Source organism: Pyxicephalus adspersus, chromosome 3, assembly GCF_032062135.1.
Source record: "Pyxicephalus adspersus chromosome 3, UCB_Pads_2.0, whole genome shotgun sequence".
NCBI classification, from domain to species: Eukaryota; Metazoa; Chordata; class Amphibia; order Anura; family Pyxicephalidae; genus Pyxicephalus; species Pyxicephalus adspersus.
In genome coordinates, this window is record NC_092860.1 from 144190711 (window position 1) to 144215118 (window position 24408).

The 24408-nt window shown below is 36.3% G+C and overlaps 1 long non-coding RNA gene and 1 gene segment (V, D, J or C); both read right to left on the bottom strand.

Moving 5' to 3' along the window:
• The window catches only part of LOC140327276 (Ig kappa chain V-III region MOPC 63-like), a 222164-nt gene extending 198036 nt beyond the window's left edge, over positions 1 to 24128 (bottom strand). Inside the window, 2 exon segments of the V gene segment in view lie at positions 23638 to 23932; positions 24026 to 24128. Coding sequence covers positions 23638 to 23932; positions 24026 to 24074 — 344 coding nt within the window.
• Positions 3656 to 3947, bottom strand: LOC140327838 (uncharacterized). Its single transcript, XR_011920146.1, has 2 exons — positions 3842 to 3947; positions 3656 to 3748 (listed from the first exon to the last, which is right to left on the bottom strand). It is a non-coding gene; the product is annotated as an uncharacterized lncRNA (long non-coding RNA).
• Positions 24129 to 24408: the final 280 nt, after the last annotated feature.

Below are 24408 nucleotides of genomic sequence, written 5' to 3' on the forward strand. Positions count from 1 at the left end.
GTTCAGACCATTTATTGCTCCTGTTTTTCCAGTAAATAAACTTGATGGATACTACAAAATGACCACTGACTATCAAGAGGTTTAAATATAAGGGTCCATCTATTGGCTGCGGCTGATTTGGATATGGTGACACTTGTACAGACTGTTGCTCAGACAGTGGGGGAGTGGCATATGGTTCTTGATTTATCAAACATTTTCTTTCCAAAGACCATTGATGGAGAGTCTCGGGACCAATTTGTGTTTATCTTGGATGGAAAACAACATGCCACAATTGGATTATTACAAGGTTACCCACACAGCCCAATGATTTGTCATGGATTGGTTGCTAAAGATCTAGAAAAGCTTCTAATGAATTCTTATCTGGAACAGCTCTAGATGAAGTACCAAACGACAACCAGTGGTAAAACAGACAGTGTTAAGTTAAAGTGGTGGTATTTCTGCTCAGGAATCAACCATTTTGAATCAACAGTTAGAGGGACTGGTGACTGCCCCTGTTGAACTGGAAGCACCTGTAATCATGATTGATGGGAAACTTTGCAAAAAGGCTTCGGATTGGGAGCATGTGACAGCTGATGAACAATTGTGTGATACACTGATGGTTGAGCTATAGTCACACCAAAACCCAAATTTGGACTACTATTGCTTTTCAACCCACTACAGAGAGAATGATCAGATTGAGAGGGAGGGTGTAGCTGATATGCTGAAATACATGCAGTGGACATGAAGATTGAAGATACTGCAAGTTCATCTGGACTTAATGAAAGTTATAATGGCCTGCTCAAACAAAAAAGCTGACCCCCACAAATACATAGATACCCAGCGTTCGCGTATGCGTCCCTCGGCGATTCCTGATGATGTCCATGCGTGCGCCCGTCGATGGGGGTCATAGCGGGAAATTCAAATATTTTGTATCGAATTCAATACAAAGTCCTGTATCCAATCCACTACAAAAGAATACAAAATATATTTATGTGGTTTTGTCTATAAGTATGTGACGTTGTTTTAAAATTTACCACACTAGGGAGGTGTTTTAAAAAAATATATTACTATACAGTATACCGAATTATTGCATTTTCAATATTTTTGATTTATTTATGTCGTCTATTTTAAGCTGATTTTTGTGTTTTTTATTTAATATTAATAAAAGTAATTTTTTTTTTACATGATTGTGTTTCAAACTTTTTTTTATATTCATGATATCTACTAGACTCTTGTTCGGACATATTTCTGTAAGTTACAGGTCTACAATTTAAAAAAAAAATTCATGAAAAACAGTGTTCCGCTTTTGGTACAGAAATCTAGACATCAGTGTAACGCCCAGGTGGTTAAATACCAGAAATCCCCTTCTTTGTATCCACTGATATATACAGCACCCACTATACTTTGGGACTTCCAGTAATCTAAGCACTGCAGTTCTTCAAGGTGTTTAGACAAAGAAATTGAAAGGATTAAAACCTAATTAAAATATGAAACTGTCTTATCTGCTACTTTCTCATTTAGGTGATGCCATTTGGCTTTTTGCCTATTTGACACAAGAAGAAAAAGAAAGTACGAAAAAAAGGAATTGTATTATATATATTGTAATATATAATTGTATTATATATATATTATATAAGCTACTGTACATATAAATTACATTATACACTATTTTTTTAAATTTAATTTTTATTATGTTCTATAAAAAAAAAATTTCTATTAGTAAATTTATAAAATTTTGGACATATTTCGGTGAGTTATACGGTAATTTGTTGTAATTCGGTGAATTATAAGTAATTATTCAGTAATTCGGTGAATTATAGCCTACAATCTCAAAATAAATTTCATGCGCTCGTCGATGGGGGTCGTAGCGGGAAATTCAAGTATTTTGTATTGGATTCAATACAAAGTCCTGTATCCAATCCAATACAAAATAATACAAAATATATTTATGTGGTTTTGTCTATAGGTATGTGACGTTGGACTCTGTTTTAAAATTTACCACACTAGGGAGGTGTTTTAGAAAAATATATTACTATACAGTATACAGAATTATTGTATTTTTCATTTTTTTTATTTATTTTTTTTTTCTTTTTTAAGCTGATTTTTGTTTTTTTTATTTAATTTTATTAAAAGTATTTTTTTTTTTTTTTACATGATTGTGTGTTTTCAACTTTTTTTTATATTCATGATATCTACTAGACCCTTGTTCAGACATATTTCTGTAAGTTACAGGTCCACAATTGAAAAAAAAAATTTCATGAAAAACAGTGTAACGCTTTTGGTACAGAAATCTAGACATCAGTGTAACGCCCAGGTGGTTAATGTTCAAAAAAAGTATCTTGTTTAATTTTGCTTGTTTTCATGTTTCATTAGTTTTCTATGAGGTTATTATTGAGGTCATTATTTAAAAAACTAGAGCCAATCTAGTAAAACTGATAACATATTTGAAATCTGTGCATCAAACATAACTTAAATTGACTTTAATCTGTTTGGCAAGAAAACGTTTGTTGACCAGTGTAATTATTTTGACTGGATTTCACACGGTGAAAGAAAGAATTCTGAGTTGCAAGAAACAGAATAAAGTTTCAGCCTATGATTATCAACAAAGTATACAAAATAACTGAAGAGCACTGAAATTGCACAAGTCTAAATCAACAATTCATTGGATTAGTAATTTATTGAATTTAAATGAGAGAATTATAATAAATCATATACATTTGTGATCATTCTGATTCATTTAAATACATACCAGTAGATTTCTCTAAATTTGCTGAGGATTAAACAATCCATCAATTCTGAATGGATTCTAATTTTACAACTTCCTCAGGGGATTTTACAGATCCGTTAATTCCATCATCTCTAGATTTGAACCATTTTCTAGTACTAAATCCCCTTCTAAAGTTTTACAGATTGATGCAGACAGCACAGACACTTTCCATCACATTGTAAGCCATGCAATTATAATGTATTTTATAATAAAATTATTATACAAATGATGTATTTTTGATTTTAAGATACATGAAACATACAGAATATATTTAATGCCTTGCATTGGGGTTTATTCTATAAAGCATTTCTAGAGCTAATCCGAGAATTTCACCTAACTGAAAACAAAGGTGAAAACTATTACTTTGTCAACAAATCAACCATACATTTGAAATATTGTTTTGTTCACTAAATTAAAGGGCAAGAAAACTATTACCAAGAACATCTTAGATTAAGCGGTGATTAGATCTGTAGAACTCTCTTCATCGCTACACAGATCTGTTGCTTTCAGACAGGTACTCTTCATAAAATTTTCATAATGCTTCAATAATTTACTGATGGTTGGTAGATATATAGATCATAAATTACTATAAACAGGAATTACCTTTCCAGATACATATTCAGGGCAAATGTTTAAGCACTATTAGAGTTTTTATTGTTAGTAAAAGAGGAAGGAGGTTTTTGTACGGCTCTGTATCACTGTGTGAGAGGGTAGCTTTTATACTGCAGACAGTAAAATGTTCCTTCATCTTCAGCCTTCATGTTGCTGATTTAAGAGTGAAATCTGTTCCAGATCCAGATCCACTGTACCTGTCTGGGGCCCCAGAATGCAGGGTGGTGGCATACCTAATAATCAGTGTTGGAGGTTGTCCTGGTTTCTGATGGTACCAGTCTAAGTAGCTGCACAGACCAGTACTGGCTTTACATGACATGGTGACAGTATCTCCTAGATTTGCAGTGATAGAACCTGGAGACTGTGTCAGTGTAATCTGTGCCCAGGAGCCTGAGGATTGTAAAGGAAACATTCACAATATTAGTGATAATATAACAACATATCCACATTATTGTACAATTTATCATTGTTTAATCCTCACACCCTGAATATAAAGCAGTATGAGAGGCAGCAGAATCCCCTGAGAACCCATCTTGTGTCTGCACTGATAGACACAGAATACTGAGATGTCACCTGTACAATGTCCAATATATAACAGCTGCAATCATTAGGGGGAAACACCCCGACATATGGAAAACAGGAAACATGCAAATATATTATGTATCTATAACTCATTATCATTCACATTCTTATCTTTCTTAATAAAAACACATAAAATCTGTTTAGAAAAAATATTCAGGGAAAAAATATGACTAAAGAATGATGAATCCTGGAAACACAATAACTATAGGTAGATTCTGTGTTCACTGGTAGTTCACAAATGTCACAATTTTACACAATGTTGGGACAAGGTCATCTAGAACCCAGATACTAAAGTGCTTATCTCTCAACACCTGCTGAGCTGAAATAGATGGAATGTGAATGTTCTAACGCACATCAAGGATCACACCTTTAGGTACATTTTGTGGGGTTTTGTGACATGAATGGACCATTATTATTAACTAATAAAAAATACAGGGAAACAAATTATTGGTAACATAATCATTCCCAAAATATATAATTCTGTCTGCTTTTATATCATTGCAATTATAAATGTGTTTGGGTGATTTGTCTTTTTTTATGAAGATACTAAAATCACAATATTCTGGTACAATGAATGCTAATGTTATTTACAGATGTAACATATTGGCATTATTATATATATAATGTGTTTTGTTTAATACTGGGGATATAATAATAAACAATTAAATATTGTGCTGTTTAACCTCCTGGGCGGTTCATTTCTGTCTGTTTTTTTATGTCTAAAAGCGGTACATTGTATTTCATAAAAATGTATTTTACAGTATAATATAATAGTATAATAGAGTATAATAATGCTGAAAAACAAAATCATGTCAAAATAATAAATAAAAAGATTAAAAAAAGAATATTTATATATATATAATATACTCATACTATTTTGTTTTACGGTGAAATAAATGTTCATCCAAGACAATGTACCACTTTTACAAATATAAATCCACTGTATTGCATTCAATACAGTTATTTTGTATAGAATGCAATACAAATGAATTTGAATTTCCAGCCCGCCCTGAACGAAACGTCCGCGCGCACCGACATCACCGGGATCTTTCTCCCGTCATTGGTTGCAGAGGAAGCCGGCCAGAGGAAGAGAGAAGACCCAAAGGATGACACGGGACGCTGGCCAATCAGGTAAGCTCTTTATTTACTATTGTTTCCATAGGTTTACCCACCCTGAGTGTGACTCGGGGTTACCTCTCTCAGCATGTTTTTTCTACCCCGAGTCAGACTCGGGGTTACTGCCCAGAAGGTTAACCCCCTTCAGCGTTAACCCCAAGTATGACTCAGAATATAAAAAAAATGCTAGTAGCAGTAACCCCGAGTCACACTCAGGGTGGGTAAACCTATAGGAAATAATAGTAAATAAAGACTTATCCGATCCACTGGCGTCCTCATTTGCTATCCTCTTCTTCTTTCTTCCAGCGTTCTCTGCACCCGAAGAGCCAGCGGGGAGTTCCCAGTGAAGTGGGTGCACGCGGACGTTCCGCTCGGAGCAGGAAATACATATCTATTTGTATTGCATTCAATACAAAATAATTGGTTTGAATGCAATACAGTGAATTTATATGTGTATTTTACTCTATAATATAATAGTATAAGTATAATATTTATTTTTTAATTTTTTTTAATTGTATTTAATTTATTATTTTGACATGGTTTTGTGTTTCAAACTTTATTTAACTCATACTAATATATTATACTGTAAAATAAGTTTTCATAAAAAACAATGTACCGCTGTTAGACATATAAAACTGGACAGAAATGAACTGCCCAGGAGGTTAATGAAAGTTCTTGTTTAATTGTTCTATGTGAATTGAAATGGGCAAATGTACTTCCCCAGCAATGTTGGTGATAATACCATGCTCAAGGGCTTAGCAATTAACTTGTAAATCTGGCAAGTTAGATGTATGATATAGCAAACTTATCACTAATTTAATGAAATATTTACCAGAAAATTTGCAGGTACATGAAATCACTTGCACCTTGCTCTCCCAAAAGTACACAAGAACATATAGAATGCTACTGGTTCTCCAATCATGTCACGGTTCAATTCTATCGCTTCAAATGTGAGTCTGTTTGTGAATGTAATTTTAAGATCCCTGGTTATGCCTTCCATCAAATTTAAAGGACACACATTTTTAAAGTATTCCAGTAATATGGCAGTTCCCAAAAATACAATTCCGGTTGCTATAGAAGGTGAAGCGCTATATAGCAGCATTCCTCACATTAAAGTCATTTCCAATAGACTGAATGATCAAACTGATTTTTCTGTGGAAACTTTAATAATATGTTTTACAGATAGGGCTTGTTGTGGGTCATCTGCACCATAATCCCTAAAAATAAATACAGAGATCCCAATGTCAATGATCCGGCATTGAATGAATGAAGGGTCCATGTTGTGGGATGGAGTGTATGTCTGCTAAGGGGTCATTTGATCTTTTTTCTTCAGTATATGTCTTGCAAATTGCAGATATCCCGCAGGTAAGTAACTGAGCCATAAAGTATTTGTGTATCTAGTGGTGGCAGTGTGATTATTGACTCCTGTAAGAGTTATTTCACAGGTTTCTTTAGCATGTGAAATGCTGTTTAAGATGACACTTATTTTACCAGCGTATATCCCCAGCCTAGGAAGCCTATTGATATAAATGATTTTCCCTGGCAAGATCTGTTAGCTGATCCAGAGGTCATCCAGCCTTGTTATTCAGTTACTTCTGCCAGACAACACAATCAGGCCTTGCTGTTCCTGGTATGTATGAAGAAGACCTAGGACTGTGTTTGTAGAACTGGATTTCTAATGCATGAGAATTCTGGAGTCTGGCATTGGTTCCCTGGTCACTACTCAGATAATAAATAATTGTTGTGACCTTTCATGCAGATAATTCATTTCAGATGTCATTTCTGACCTGAGCAGACTGTAGGTCTGGTAGTTTTGTGTTTCTTGTACCCCAGCATTGGGAATATTTCTGAAGTTGTTTTGCTGCTTATGAAGAATAAAGATGGCTAAGAAACCTCTAAATGTGCATTTGCTATGAACCTGTTATTATGTCCATGTAACCTAATTCTGTGTTATGTAACACATGTCTCTGATAGTAAAATGTCTCTTTATGTGGCTTCCAAGCTTCAGTTTATACCTATGAACCATTCAATGTAATAATAGTAATATAATGGTAATACAGGATTTGTAAAATGTCTACAGAGTAGAGAAAATATTAATACATGACATTTATTAGCCATATAATATATAAAATGATTCCCTACCCAAGCAGGATAAGTGTCACAGAGCCCAGTATGGGGCCACATTCTACACATCATAGCCCATACACTGTGTACATAGGGAACAAAAAGTCACCAGGAGCCAGGGGAAAAGATTCTATGTCTCTTCTGCCGGAGATCTCTGCCTCCTGGTGACTTTTTATTCCAGTGACTTTACTTCCACTTTACCATTCCTAAATGTTCCCTATGACAGCAAATCTTCCTATTCTCCAATTCTGTGTTCTAAAAATTACAACATCTCAGTGCGCCATCTAGTGGACAACTTTTAGAATTAAATTTAACATGCAAATGTATTCACCCCACAGTTGTCTCTGTATTCTGTCAGTTTTGTAATATATATAATCCAATTCACAATTGTGATGACATGTAAAATGAAGGATTTTTTTTGATAATTTTATCAGTCAGTGGATTTTCTGTTTAGAAATCTCCTCTTAGTCAGCTTTCACTAGAACAGGGGTCCTTATTAAAACATTACCATCACTCAATCCTTGGAGGAGTTCCCTAGGCCAATACACAGAGAAGAGGCCGATACGACCATCCCATGATAACAAGGTGTAGCATGGCTATGAAGAAGTGTTCACACCTCTCATTCACCCAAATCACATCTCCTCAGGATGTTCTGAAATGACAACTAGCAGGCTGTTAGTAAACTTAAAATCTGGAATCCATCAAGTCCACACTTGGGGTGCCCGGGGCCTGTGATTCCCAATAACAGTGGGGTCTCTGGGCTTTTCTGAGGATCATCATAAAATAATATTTATGGTGATCTTGTTATATCTATACCTCTCAATGTCGGAGTTAGGGAAGTGGGACACATTGTACATTAAAGTATGGAGGCAAATCATCCACTTTTTTATTCAGCTACATTTCCTTTATATTATACTAGCTGATTACCCAGAGTTGCCCGGGTATGTATTTATTGCAGTCTTATATTATAGTCCAAAAAAAAGTATGTAAAAATATAAGCAAAAGGCAGACTCTGCTGAGCAATACATAGACACATACATACATGCAAATATACCTCTGACAGATACCACAGCGCTGTACAAAGATCAGCGGTGCACTCACATGAGTCTGAGTGATATGTCTAGCAAGTTTGGTTTGAATGTCTCCATGCATTTCCTAGTTATCACATATACACATCTATATATATAACACATACATACATACATACAAATATGTCTCTGACATATAGCACAGCGCTGCACAAAGAAGACTGGTACATTCACATGAGTCTCAGTAATATGTATAGCAAGTTTGGTTTAAATGTCTCCATGCATTTCCTAGTGATCACATACACACATCTATATATATATAACACATACATACATACAAAAATAGCTCTGACATATAGCACAGCACTGTACAAAGATCAGCGGTGCACTCACATGTCTCAGTCATATTATGTCCAGCAAGTTTGGTTGAAATGTCTCCATGCGTTCTATTCAAATATAGCTCTAACATATAGCACAGCGTTGTACAAAGATGATTGGTGCACTTACATGAGTCTCAGTCATATGTATAGCAAGTTTGACTGAAACGTCTCCATGGGTTTTATTCAAATATAGCTCTAACATATAGCACAGCACTGTACATAGATGACTGATGCACTTACACAAGTCTCAGTCAATTGCATGGCAAGTTTGACTGAAATGTCTCCATGCGTTTTCGAGCGATACATACACACACACATAAATTGTAATTATGGTCACATACAAACATACAATTTTATATATATAGATTTAAAAAAAAACACATGGAATCATCTCAAGGCTGGATAAAGGTTTAGTACAAAAATAACACTTTGTAATATCTAAATAATAATGTTTTATAGAGGTGTATATATCTTCCCAAAGAGAGGGACAACTGAGCAGGGAAGGGGTACAGAGGGATCTGATGGACGGACAGTCTCCCCATATCAGGGACAGTCGGGTGTAATGGTAATTCTGCTTCAATCATTTACTTTGTATCCAGCTCTGGGATAGAGATATGAAATGTCTAATAATTGTGCTCATAGAACATTACTAGAGGACACTTCCATACACTTATCTTCCATCCTGAGTTTATAACATCTGGAGACTTCATACCAGAAATGTTTTACACAGAATCCCCACTTTCTATGGAATGTATGATAAATTAGATTGTGCCTGGTTCTCCTATTCATTGGGTGCGGGAACATTCCTAATAGGAGAAGAAATAATTGTCCTGTGTCTGTGCTTTTGACAAACAGACATTAGAGAGGAACTCTAGCTGCTGTCTGGGTGCCTATTCTATTTTTGCTATTACCCCAATGGGCCTGACTTATTAAAGCTGCCAGGGCCGGAGAGGATAAACTTTCATCAGTGAAGCCGGGTGACCCAGCAACCTTGAAATGTATTTCTTCAAAATAATTTGCTAGCGCAAATGTTTTGAATACTTATATTTAATATAATATAATATACTAATATTTACAGCATTGGGGAGCTTTAATATATCAGGCCCAATGTCACAAGGAAGTAACAATATAAATAAAAGAACAAATGATTGTATTATTCAGTGCAGTATGTTGGATAGAGGATGAGTTGGGGCACTCTGGATACACTTGTATGTAAGCATTCCAAATCTCCCCCTGACATATTCCTGTTAAGAACACTTTTATTTGTCCCTCCCCTCAGGAGGATATCACTTCTATATAATTCTCAGTGATAACTCTGCCCAATTTGGAAGAGAGTGAGGTGCAATTTTACCAACAGGGGAACCAATAGAAAATCCTAACCAACACAAACCAAGGTTTTGCTAAATCTGGAATATAAATGAAACATTAGTTGGAAAGAAAGCAATGCCTTTATATTAAGTGCTGTAAAATATTTTTTCACACATTTTAAATGTGGATTTACTTTTAATATGCAGGTTTGTTTTTTAATATTATGAATATCTTTTCAAGTCAAACTAGTTTCATTATGCTAATGCAGTACTTTCCAGATAAAAGAGGAAGGAGATTTTTGTACGGCTCATATCACTGTGTGAATGGTGTATTACCAGTATACTGGCAGTAATATTTGGCTTCATCTTGTTCTTCTGCTTTGCTGGTTGTTAAGGTGTAATCATTTCCAGATTTATGTTAGATCTGATGTTTATTACATAGATATGAGGTTTAGGTGATTGTCCTGATTTTTATTGGTACAACTTAAATAGCTGGTAGAAGAACTCAGTTTACATGTGATAGTGACTGTATCTCCTGGTGACACCGCAATGTAATCTGGGGTCTGAGTTATCCCCATCTGGCCACACGATCCTGAGGAAGAACAAGAGACAAAGATATATAATATTTGATAACTTATTGCTTTATATCCTATGTTATAATCATTGATTTCAATATTCTCTCCCCCTGAATATAAAGCAGTATGAGAGGCAGCAGAATCCCCTGAGAACCCATCTTGATGTCTCTGCACTGATAGACACAGAATACTGAGATGTCACCTGTACAATGTCTGCTATATTATTATTATTATTATTATTATTAATAAACAGGATTTATATAGCGCCAACATATTACGCAGCGCTGTACATTAAATAGGGATTGCAAATGACAGACTAATACAGACAGTGACACAGGAGGGGAGGACCCTGCCCCGAAGAGCTTACAATCTAGTAGGTGGGGGAATTTCACACACAATAGGAGGGGAGATATGTATTGGTGGGAAGTAGTGATGGTTTCAAATGACAGAAGAAGCCGGGTAGGCAAGTTTGAAAAAATGGGTTTTGAGCGCTCTTTTAAATGAGCAGAAAGTAGGAGCAAGCCGAATAGGACGGGGAAGACCATTCCAGAGAGTTGGAGCAGCTCTAGAAAAGTCTTGTAACCGTGCGTGTGATGAGGTTATGAGTGAGGAAGTCATTAGTAGGTCATTGGAGGAGTGGAGAGAGCGGCAGGGGGAGTATTTTTTAACCATGTCAGAAATGTAAGTGGGACAATAACTGTGGAGGGATTTGAAGGCAAAGCACAGGAGCCTAAATTTGATTCTAAGGTGAAATGGAAGCCAATGGAGAGAACTACAAAGAGATGGAGCGGAGGAGGAGCGGAGGGAAGGATGGATGAGTCTGGCTGCAGCATTCATAATAGATGTCCAAATGATACACAATGCCAGGACAAGGTCGTCTGACACCCGAGGCAAAGATACTCAAGTACTCTTCCCCAACACAGCTGATCTGAGATGGAGTGTAAATGTTCAGGTGTACAATGACAAGGTGACATCCTTAGGTGTATGAAGGGTTTTGTGACATGATTCCACCACTGTCATTTACTAATAATAAGCAATGAAATGTAGATAAGTTTTTGCTAACATCATAATATCCAAATTGTGTTCTTCCATCATGATATACATTATTTATATATAAGGCATTTTCTTGAAACAAATTTAAAAAGTTGATGAAAAAATCAATACCTGACATGGAAAAAACAGCCAAGAGAAGGGGGGAAGTTAGAGATTTAGTAGACATTGCTAAATATTTTAGACTTGTGCTACAAAGTGTCACATCTCATCTCTCATTTTCTGTGTTGTATTGTGCTTTTACTTTGTTTTATTAAATGATGATATGATTGCAGGGAGGAACAAACCACCTATGATGGGAGTTCATGTTTATGGTATAGAGGTGAGCAAAAATGGTAATTGTACACATTTTACTAAGTTCTTTTTATTTATCCTTTTAAATAATGTAGGCGGAATGCACTTTTATGTGCAGATTACTTATCACCCGGGACAGGTTTACACGTGTCTGTCGGATTTACAGGGAATTTTGAAGACTTTACCATGTTACGGGGTTTTGTTAATAACTTTAATTGTTGGAACAGTTTCAACATATTATTAGGCAGCAGGGTGTCAGTTACTGTATAAAATATTCATTGGGAGATAATCACAAACAAAGCAAAAAAAAAAAAAAACTTTATGAAGCTTAGACATTCATTAACATCTGGAGCAATATGTGCTTTGATATACAAAAAGTAACAACTGCAGAGTTTGTCTTGGAGTTACAAGAGGCTGAGAGGTTGCAGACGAGCTCACCCCCTAAGATTACCCACAACCTCAGCTGAGTTTAGCAAAAGATTTCTTCTGCAAGTCATGCAAACCACCCCTCCCCCCATCAAGCCTCCGTCCTGCACACAAGCAGCAGGAAAGTTCCTTTCATATGTAAAGCAATGTCTCTCCCTCACTTTCTGATACAGTACACAGGAAGTACTTGTAAATTTGTCATGCAGTATGTTACCAGCCGTCTTACTTCCTGCTTCTTTTTTTTTTTTTTTTTTTTACGATTGTTAGCCAAGTCCATATTTATTAGCCGAGTCCCTCCCTCTCTCTATATAAATATATATACTCGTATATATGTATTGTGTGAACTGAGTATAAACCATGGTATGGCATTTTGAAGATAAAAATGTTGTGGTCCATACTTTATTATAAGCTGTAACTAGAAATCCTTACCATTGGCCCCTCTGTTTTTTTTTTCTTCTTTTTTATAATGTTAGCAACATTCGGGTATGGGTTGATTTCCCAGCTTATGTTGTAGTATTTAAACAGTAAGTAAATTAAAAATGTATTAATTATAATGGAGTCTCCTTCTTGTGTCCAGATTTGGTAGAAAAAAAGTTGAAGAAGTAAAGATAGTAAAGAAGTAAATGAGAGGAACTCTTTAGTTTCTACAGAAATTAGACAGTCTGGAAATCTTCCCATGTAACCAGTAATCACATACAACAGTGGTATTAACAGGATGGATGGACTGGAGGAAATAGGAAATTTCTCTCTCTCTCACTAAAAGGTGACATTTGGTTATTATGAGATACACAAGATATCAATAAAAGAGGAAGGAGGTTTTTGTACGGCTCTGTATCACTGTGTGAGTGGGTACTCCAAACCTTGCTGACAGTAATATTTTCCTTCATCGTCTAAAGCTGTTCCTTGTATTGTCATTGTGAACTGAGTTCCTGATCCAGATCCACTGAACCTGTCTGAAATCCCAGATGCTCGAGTACTGGTGTGATACAAGAGGAGTTTAGGAGGGTGGCCTGATTTCTGTTGGTACCAGGCTATTAGGTGACCTTATACTGTAGAGTCAAAAAGACTTTTACTGGCTGTACATGTCATAGTGACTGTCTGTCCCGGGGACACAGAGATATATTCCGGAGTCTGAGTCATCACAATCTGCCCACAGGATCCTGAGGATGGGAAGAGACATAATGATTATTGATAAATATCTGTATATCTTCATATCAATCCTGATGTGTGTATTTATTGTACAATGTATAGATGTATGTGCAGAGGATGATGGAAGGAGCCTCATCTCTCACCCTGAATAGAAATGATGATGACGGCCAGCAGATAACTGTGAGAAATCATCTTGATGTTTGTGGAGTGTCAGATACAAAGTAGAAGACATCTCCTGTACAATGAGATATATAGAGAGAGTGACGGGGAGATGTTACACCCCACACACTGTGTATGCAAATATGGGCGAGATGTAAATTCTGTGGCTGGGTGTCACCTGTGATATAAATATAGATACATTTCAGTGTAAGGTACAATACACGAAGCACATTAACATGTATATGATTTATACTGAGGTGTACTACCAATCCATTCACAAAGAAGGGGCTCCCCTTATCCAGATCAACTGTATGCATGTAAAGTGCACACAGCATTATTGGCCTTTAATGATTGTCAGTTGATCTTACACCCACATGTGACAACAAACCTAACCTAGGTCTCCAATATAGAGTTTGTTCAGTCCCTGCTGTATGTCACCCTGTGCTCTGTGTACAGCTTGACATGCAGATAAACCTTCCTGTCACCTAATTACCAGGACTGGATGAACAGATCTTGATGTTTTATTAAGAAAAACATTGCAGCCTGAATATGTGTGGTGAAAAAACACAAACTAGCTAGTAATGGTGTAGGAGATGCTAAAAGAATTAAAGTTTAATCCTTGCCAGGGATGCTGTCTTAGGGTTTTAGATTGCCATTTACTGTCATGTGCTAAAGATGGTGGCAGGATGATTGCACTGGTTGCTTCTTCCCCATGCATCTCCTCAAAGTGGAGTCTGGACTTACGAACTACTTGATGTACTCCTGTACAAAATGAAGTTTATGTGCTTATAAGAGGTAGTGCAGTTTGACCAGTAGGGGGAGCTCAACGCAAAACCAATACTGGGAGATGTATCAGGGTTGCCTCTCCCTTCCTATTTCCCCCTTTTTCTTCTCTCTCCATCTCTTCTTCTTCCTACAAGTCTCCTGATGTAAATTTATTCTGTGAATGACTTGGGCACAGATCTGCTGCAAAAATTATTGTTCCCAATTGTGGTCATGTAGTTACAACAAACATGTATGACCACAGGCCACAGGCATGACCTCCTCCACAGTTTATTCACCCCTCAAATTGTTCACAGAACGCACTTTTGTTTCTGCCGTCTATTCATTAAGAAATATTCAGGGCTATATTTTTTGTTCACTTATTGTCCATAAAAAATAGAAATTAGGAGGGGAACCCTGGTCAGGCTTATTTACAAAAGTGTCACAGTGAGTGCTATGTCTACAATGTCTAATAACTAATGGGGCATATTTACAAACATAGTAAATGTGACTTTCACAAAATCTCACTGGTGGTGAATTAATTCCTATAAAAAAACACTCTTTTTGTTTCAAATACAGATTTGTCCATTTGAACCTCTTAAAACCTAGTCAGCATGGACAGTGTGACAACTTGCTTACCTGGCAAACAGTGTCAACTGTCAGCGTCATTAAGTGGTGTATTTATCAATAATTTTACCCATGATTAGTCCACAAGGCACAGTCTTCTACACCACTATAAAGGCTCTCTGCAGACTGGAAATAGCCGTTTTGTAACGCTATTCACCGCAAATAAATTCATATCAAAGCAAATCTTTTCAAACAATTCGGCTAACAAGCCGATTCCAATTTTTGAGAAATTCGCTCACCTCTAATTGTATTCAACTGGCCGCTATAATGTGCTGTTGCCAGTAGGAACAGCACCCAAATAGGTTATGAACTGCAAGTATAAATCTCACCTGAGCTCTATCCTTTTCTGTGTAACACTCCTAGAATAAGCATTAGGATAGTTTCATGCATTCAGCCTTTTAAGTTCTGATTCATTTTACAGCTACGGTATATATGCACCACTATTCAAGCTATTGAGAAGGTAACCATAACATGCATTAGCTAACCATCTCCTACTGCAATAAATTCAGATCACCACTATAATGTACTTTTGCCAATAGCAACCAAGTTTAAAGCATTTATGAACTACAAAGCACCCTAAGAGCTGAAATAAAGTCCTTAATATAAATAAGGGTAACATTGTTCCAATGAACATCTGTCAGTCTAGCCAAAAAATTCAAGTGATAAAATTGTGCGATCTAATGTGTATTAACATTACAGCTTACACACCAGGATAAGGATAATTATTTTCAAATATAGCGACATGCATGTTACTATGCGATTTGAAAATTACAGTCACATGACAAACAACAAAAATTCTTAGCCTTGTGTAAAGTTCAATGAATAAAGCCTAATAGATCCTACAAACCATAGATGCTATAATAGATTACTTGGCAGCTGGGGATTTTATTGTAAAAATATTTCTGCTTTTTTCACATGAATTCTTTACTAAGACTAATAGTTTATTAAATCTCCCTTTTGGGACAAAGCTACTCTCTCTTCACAATTATAAATAAGCCTTTCACATATATATCACATATATCATTTATAAGTGGATGATTTATGATAAATGACTGGGCTGTCCAAGTCTTTGAGTGTTGCAGACAGGCCAGGATTTTATACATCAGCGTTGTTTTCTGACTCTCTGTATCCCGCAAGTTATTGGTGTCTATTGGAAAAATAATAAAAATGTGTGCAGATTCTGGTCTCCAAAGATTGGTGTCTGGAAGTACTGATATAAGAGGACATCTTGAATCTTGTCACTGATCTTTGAAAAAGTTCTTTTTCAATAGGGGTCGAATTAAGTGTTGAAAGGAATCTGGACCTTACGGTAAGTTGTAGAACCCCACCAGGAGTTCCTGGGCTCCCCTAAGAGAGATTTTGTCACAAGAGATGCAGGCACTGATGTGGAATTCTTCAAGTCAGAAATCAAAAGAAAGATTAACTTCACCTAGAATCTACCTCAATTTGCCTTTATTTATTTAATTATATGTCGTTTTTTCCATCACAAATATCAAATTTGCAATAATAGGTTTGCATCAGCTCCAGAAAGACCTGAACCAGTCCCTTATACATCACTGCAGGAAAAAATCATTTCTAGTTTAAATGTATTGCTCTCTTTTATGAGCAATGAGCAGATAATGATTGCAGTGATCTTTAGCTATGGGGAGCACAGATAAGAACTACTTCATCTCTGCCCTGTAACAATCTCTGCTCATCTCTGAACAAGCGTGATGGAATGACCGGAAGTGACCAGGAGACTGCATTGACACGCTAAATCTCAGATGATTTTAGTTGGCTGTTAATCTGCCTATCATGTCTTCAAAACAGGCAGCCCAATGGTCAAATGAATGGACTAGTTTGATTATTAAGTTTACTTTAATTTTAATCTTTGGAAATCTAACCAGTTATCTGACCCAGCACGACATAGAAGGCTCTCCTGGTCTTCAGCCCTGAAGGCTGATGAGACTTGGGTGGTCAAAATGGAAGGAAACACACTTAGATGTAAAGCCACAACAGCTGCCATTTATTTTATGTAAATGCTGCAAGTACCTAAATATTAATATATTCCGACTGTCTTCCCCTCCCCTATTGTCCCTTAGTGGACTCATGCTTTATTCAGAATTATAAAATAAAAGAGCTACTTTATCCTCTCTGCATGTAGCATGCAATGCAGAGCATCTACATTATCTTCTGCTAGGGACTTCCCAGCTGTTGCAGTTTTAAATATAATGTTATTTTTATGTCTGTTTGCTGTGGCATATCAAAACACCTTGCTAAAATGTTTATTTAAACTCCTGATTCATCAATCTGACCCCTCATTTTAAACCCCTCTAGCCGTATACCCAAGTCTGACTTGGGGTGGATTTTCCATGCAAAAATTGGACGAGAAATTCAAATAAATTTGTATTGGATTCAAACAAATATTCATATATATATATATATATATATATATATATATATATATATAATTATATTATATACATATTATATATGCTACTGTACAGTTATATCCAATAATACTTTTTTGTTTTTTATTTTTAACGGATTTTTGTGTTTTTTTTTTAATAAATTTATTAACTATTAGACATATGTCAGTGAGTTATGCCTAAGAATTATAGGCCTACAATGTAAAATAAATTTCCATCCAAAAAATGGTACCGCTTTTTGCATGGAAATAGGGCCAGAATCAGACCGCTAGGGAGGGTAACCTACTTCTGTAAAATTTCAGATTCTACCTTCAGGGATCATTAGTATGTATTCTTTAATCATATATTACAGTGTTTATATCATTATATCTTCTAAAAAAAAAAAAAAAGAGGAAGGAGGTTTTTGTACGGCTCTGTAACACTGTGTGAGTGGGAACTCCCAACCATGCTGACAGTAATAACTTGCTTCATCTTCTTCAGTTGCTCCATTAATATTTAATTTGTAGTTAGTTCCCGATCCGGAACCACTGAACCTGTCTGGGACTCCGGATTGCCGAGTGGTGGCAGCATAGATAAGAAGCTTTGGAGGTTGTTGGAGCTTCTGCTGGTACCAGTGTAGATAGCTGCCACCGCTACCAGTTAAGCTTCTACTGGCTGTACATGTCATAGTGACTGTCTGTCCCGGGGACACAGAGATATATTCCGGAGTCTGAGTCATCACAATCTGCCCACAGGATCCTGAGGATGGGAAGAGACATATTGATTATTGATAAATATCTGTATATCTTCCTATCAATCCTGATGTGTGTATTTATTGTACAATGTATAGATGTATGTGCAGAGGATGATGGAAGGAGTCTCATCTCTCACCCTGAATAGAAATGATGATGAGGGCCAGCAGATAACTGTGAGAAATCATCTTGATGTTTGTGGAGTGTCAGATACAAACTAGAAGACGTCTCCTGTACAATGAGATATATAGAGAGAGTGACGGGGAGATGTTACACCCCACACACTGTGTATGCAAATACCGGGGAGATGTAAATTCTGTGGCTGGGTGTCACCTGTGATATAAATAGATACAATTTTTTTTTTTCCAGTTTATATGATTTATACTGAGGTGTACTACCAATCCATTCTCAAAGAAGGGGCTCCCCTTATCGTGATCAACTGTATGCATGTAAAGTGCACACAGCATTATTGGCCCTTAATGATTGTCAGTTGATCTTACACCCACATGTGAAAACAAACCTAACCTAGGTCTCCAATATAGAGTTTGTTTAGTCCCTGCTGTATGTCACCCTGTGCTCTGTGTACAGCTTGACATGCAGATAAACCCTTCTGTCGCCTAATTACCCAGACTGGATGAGCAGAACTTGAGTTTTTATTGGGAAAAACATTGCAGTCTGAATACATAAAATAACAAAATACAAAATAACTAGTAATGGTGTAGGAGATGGTAAAAGGAGTAAAGTTTAATCCTTACCAGTGATGCTGTTTTAGGGTTTTAGATTGCCATTTACTGTCATGTGCTAAAGATGGGGGCAGGGTGACTGCACTGGTTTCATCTTCCCCATGCATCTCCTCAAAGTGGAGTCTGGACTTACCAAATACTTGATGTACTCCTGCACAAAATGAAGTTTATGTGCTTAAAGGAAGTAGTGCAGTTTGACCAGTAGGGGGAGCCCAAGGCAAAATCAATAAGAATACCCCAGAACATCGGCAAGACTTCTGCTGGGGGTATAACAAAGTTTGAAAATATTTTACAAAAAGGCTGCAACAAACAATTTTATATTTGCAGGCATGTATGTTACTGTTTACCTGCACCCATTCAATGCAGCAAGAGGGCAGCCAGGGAAAGTTGTTTTCAGTGTCCCCTTGTTGGATAAGCTGAATTCAGTAAATTCTTAACCTCTTTGCAGGCTTATATGTGCTGATGTGTTTTGATAGGTAAAGTTATATACATTCCAAGTAACCAGGATTAAGTGGTGATTTTAGAGGTCTGTTGGAGAACCTGGAAGTGCATTCAGCCTGATATTAAAGCACCATCATTAAATAAACTTGGCTTTGTGGTAACACTTTATTCAATTCTCTTTATTTGTAATTAGTGCAGGTTGGAGGTTTTTGTACAGCTGTGTATTACTTTGTGTATGGGTACTCATAGTAATGCTGGTAGAAGTATTCTGTTGAATCTTCTTCTTTTTTTACACTAATGGTAAAAGTCTAATGCGTGTAAGACTTGTCAAGTATGCTGCCAGTGAAGTGTTCTGCTACTCAGGCGTTTTGTTTGCTTGCATCATAAATGCAAAGTGTTGGAGACTTTTTCTAATTCCTCTGCTATAAACAATCCAGTGTAACTTGCTACAATGATGTAAACCTCACATACTGTGAATAAAAAAAGTTTTGGTTTGATTTTTTATAGAAATATACATATGTAAATGACATATAGAAAATTATCTTAACCATAATTTTTAATTATCTTTATTCGAGGTTTAAAATAAAAAAGGATTTTAACCAAATATACTGCTATTAAAAAGTTTAAAGCAAATATTGACTTTACACCACACTGTACAAATTCACTATACAATACTGGGAGATGTATCAGGGTTGCCTCTCTTTTCTTATTTCCCCCTTTTTCCTCTCTCTCCATCTCTTCTTCCTCTACAAGTCTCTGTATGAAAAATTACTTCAGCGAATGACTCGCACACAGAACTGCTGCACCAATTATTGTTCCCAATTGCGATCATGTAGTTACAACAAACATGTATGACCACAGGCATGACTTCCTCCACAGTTTATTCACCCCCACAAATTGCTCACAGAAATTGATGTTCCTGACATCAATCCATCCAAGAAACATTGATGCTAGATTTTTTTTTCACTTCTTGTCCATAAAAATTAGAAATTAGGAGGGGAACTCTGGTCAGGCTTTTTTCCCAATTTGTCACAGTGAGTGCTATTTCTACAATGTCCAATAACTTATGGGCATAATTACAAAAATAGTAAATGTGACTTTCACAAAACCCTGACAGGTGATGAATTAATTCCTGTAAAAAAACACACTTTTTGTTTCAAATACAGATTTGTGCAATTGAACCTCTTGAGACCTAGTCAGCATGGACAGTGTGACAACTTTCTCCTCCCTAGCGGTTCATTTATTTCCGGTTTTATATGTCTAAAAGCGGTACATTGTTTTTCATGAAAATTTATTTCACAGTATAATATATTAGTATGAGTATAATAAAGTTTGAAACACAAAATCATGTAAAAATAATAACTTAAAAAAAAATACTTTTAAAAAACAGAAATATTATACTCTATATTTTATTATACTCTATTTTAATATACTGTAAAATAAATGTTCATGAAATACAATGTACTGCTTTTACAGATATAAATCCAATGTATTGCATTTAATACAGTTATTTTGTATTGAATGCAATACAAATGGATTTTGAATTTCCCGCCCCACCGGCAACGTACACAAGCACCAACGTCACCGGGAACTCCCCCAGTGACTCATCCTGTGCAGAAGACGCCGGAGGAAAAAGGAAAAAGAGAGGGATTGCGGCTATGGACGACGCGGGATGCGGGCAGATCAGGTAAGGCTGTATTTACTATTACTTTCCATTGCTTTACCTACCCCAAACTTTTTTCTACCTTGAGTCACACTCTGGGTTACTGCTAGGGAGATTAAGGTTCTACAATTAAATTTCCTAAGCATTTCTAGAAGGTGAAAGAGCATTCCAGATCCAATAGCTTCATCCTCTGCTCTTCTAAAGGTTTAGTCCCCCTTAAGTTGAAGTGTCTCTTTAAGGTAGGGTTCTCCCAGTCTAGAACCTACCTGAATCTTGGTTTAGTTTAAACTAATTTGTTTAGGGTATCTGGACCTCTGAGTTGTCTTATTGGTCACTTTTTCCTATCTCTGGGTAGCACTCCTTGCCGTGGTAGAGATGACGACTAATCTTCAAGGTTCTTCTTGCACAAACTCATTGGTATTGGCATCTTGCAAGCCCTCATTTAACCTCTAGTTTGTAAGGTACAGAAGGATTCCCACTGCTGCATTCATGAATGCAGCCATGGGAATCCTTCTTTAAAGATTTCCTCGATCTTCAGATGGGTCCATGAATCAGAAGTTCGAGGAAATTTTCGTGAGAATGTCAGAGGCATTCTTGCCCATCCCTATGGAAAACCCTCTCTAAGACTATTGTCACCAGAACAAGTCTTCCTATTTTATTATTTCCACCTCTTCTGGAACCTCAAAATAGTGTAAATGGTCACCAAGAGAAATCGAGGTGCAAATCTTCTAATAAGAGTAACAATAAAAGCAATAAAATAGTAATAAAACCACACAGAAGTCTAACCCCTCACCTAATCTTCAAAAAAGTAACTGGTTACCCCCACAGAAGTACTTTAGAGATCTGCTGTACAAGTAAAACAGTTTAAATCTGATATTTTAGCATTTTAGAAAAATAAAACAACAAACAGTAAAAACATTTAAAAATGTTGGGCAGTTTCAGTATCTATTGGATACATCCATATGTCGTACATTGGAAATAATAATCTTTCCTGCAGGACTTTGCAAGTATAAATTAAAAAAAATAAAAAACCCAAGACTCCTGCCATCTCTTGGATTACCATATAACTCAAGTAAAAATGTGAGAATGTACAACTTATCAACATTTAAAACATAAATATTTATTTGTATGTAACTTAAAAATACAATATAATAAATTCACTAAAAGAGGAAGGAGTTTTTGTATGGCTCTCTGTCACTGTATGAGAGGAAGCTGGCTACTTTTCTGGCATTAAATAGTCTGCTACATCTTCATCTTTTATGTCATTGATCTCAAGGGTGAAATCCATTCCACAATATGATCCCCTGAGCAAGTTCGGGTATCCAGGCTGCAGAGTGGTTGCAAATCTCATTATTACTATTGTTGCTCGGATTTTTTTGAACTAATGTAAGTATGCTAGTGCCGAATTTACATGAGATGGTCCTGGTGTTCCAGAAGGAGGCACTCTTGCATTCTTTATACATGTTACCCTCTGTCTCCTTTCATTCATTTTAGCAGTTTGCTGTTTACATTTCTGATTAGCTGTTAAAATTTACACCCATGATAATTGGTCTAAATGGTCTGTTATCCTTTATCAGATGGCTATGACCCAGGTTTTAAAATCAGCATTGCTGTAAAATATTTGAGCTCTGCTTAAACTCTGAGTGAATAGCTGTATTCCCATATTTTCTCAGTATATAATAATAATAATTCTCTTTTTAAACAGAGAATGCATTTCAGTGTGTAAACGTGCAAATATCTCTGTTGCTCTGCTGTATCCCCAAAAATGGAATCAGATCTTTAAAGAAAGCATCAGAGTCCCTGTATATGATTTCTAGCAAGTCTTTATCTGTTTTTGAGTAATGATGTATTTCTAAAGATAAGAATGTCCCTGACTTGGATTCCCTAAAACACCTTCTACATTAAGCACTATTTTTTTTTTAACTTTACAAAAATCTTTTTTTTTTGTAAACTCAATTATTTAAAATATTACATGAGGTGAGGGAAATTGTTTATTTCATTTATTAACTTTATACATCACATATCCAAAAGCTTATAAGTATAATCAGCCCATTCAAAGTATTTATAGATTCTTATTCTGTTTCATTCTGTGTCAATGAACCTGATAATTATAAAAAATATTTTAGTTTTTAGGGTTAGGTACAAGTGTACCAAGTGTATAGACAAAAGAAATGCAGCAAACTGTTAAAAATTCTGAATTATTTTTCATGGCAAACATTTGCCAAGGTAAGCTTTCTCCTACAGTGCAGATATATCTAAAGAGAACCGTCTGCTTTAGAGTGTTTTATACTTGAAGATATTTAAAAGTAGCTTGGATCTGAAGGCACAGAACTAGCAATGGTCCGGCCCAGAGGCAAAATGCAGCCCGTGTTTAGATTCCCACGGGCCCACAGCCTCTGTCATAAAATCAATAATATGTGGCCCGCCAGCACTGTTGACCACAGTATAAAGTACACGCGTACAAAGAAGCTATTTTATATTTCATTAGAGTTGTTCGACGGCCTTGCAATTATTGGCCCGCTGCTCAGTGGGCATATTTGTCAGGATGGGAGTCCCCAGGTGTGCACAGGGAATCCCCTAAATCATTGTAGTGGGTGTATGCTGTGTGGGACCACACCCACTTTGACTCCAGTTTCATTTTCTTATGGTTGGAACATCATTGCTAATAAAAAGAGGAAGGAGGTTTTTGTACGGCTCTGTATCACTGTGTGAGAGGGAGCTGGCTACCCTGCTGACAGTAAAATGTTCCTTCATCTTCAGCCTTCATGTTGCTGATTGTAAGCCTGAAATCTGTTCCAGATCCAGATCCACTGTACCTGTTTGGGGCTCCAGACTGCAGATTGCTTGCATACCAGATAATCAGGGTTGGACGTTGTCCTGGTTTCTGATGGTACCAGTGTAAGTAGCTGCCCACACCAGTACTGGCTTTACATGACATGGTGACAGTATCTCCTAGATTTGCAGTGATAGAACCTGGAGACTGTGTCAGTGTAATCTGTGCCCAGGAGCCTGAGGAATGTAAAGGAAACATTCACAATATTAGTGATAATATAACAACATATCCACATTATTGTACAATTTATCATTGTTTAATCCTCTCACCCTGAATATAAAGCATTATGAGAGGCAGCAGAATCCCCTGAGAACCCATCTTGATGTCTCTGCACTGATAGACACAGAATACTGAGATGTCACCTGTACAATGTCTGCTATATACCAGCTGCAGGCTGCACAGATTGCACACGTGGGGCAGGAAATATGCAAATTATATTGAAGAAAAACGTTTCTGGAACCTTTCTGTAGTGGAAAATGTGTATTTATGGTAACTGAATATGCAGGTATTTTATATAGCTGGTATTTATTTTATTTGTTTTTACTAAAACCATCCAAACTGTGTTCTGCAAACTTCAACATATATATCAAGGAGAGCACAGCTCAATATTATTACCTAATGGTCTATTAAATAAATAGATATATAAAACTAA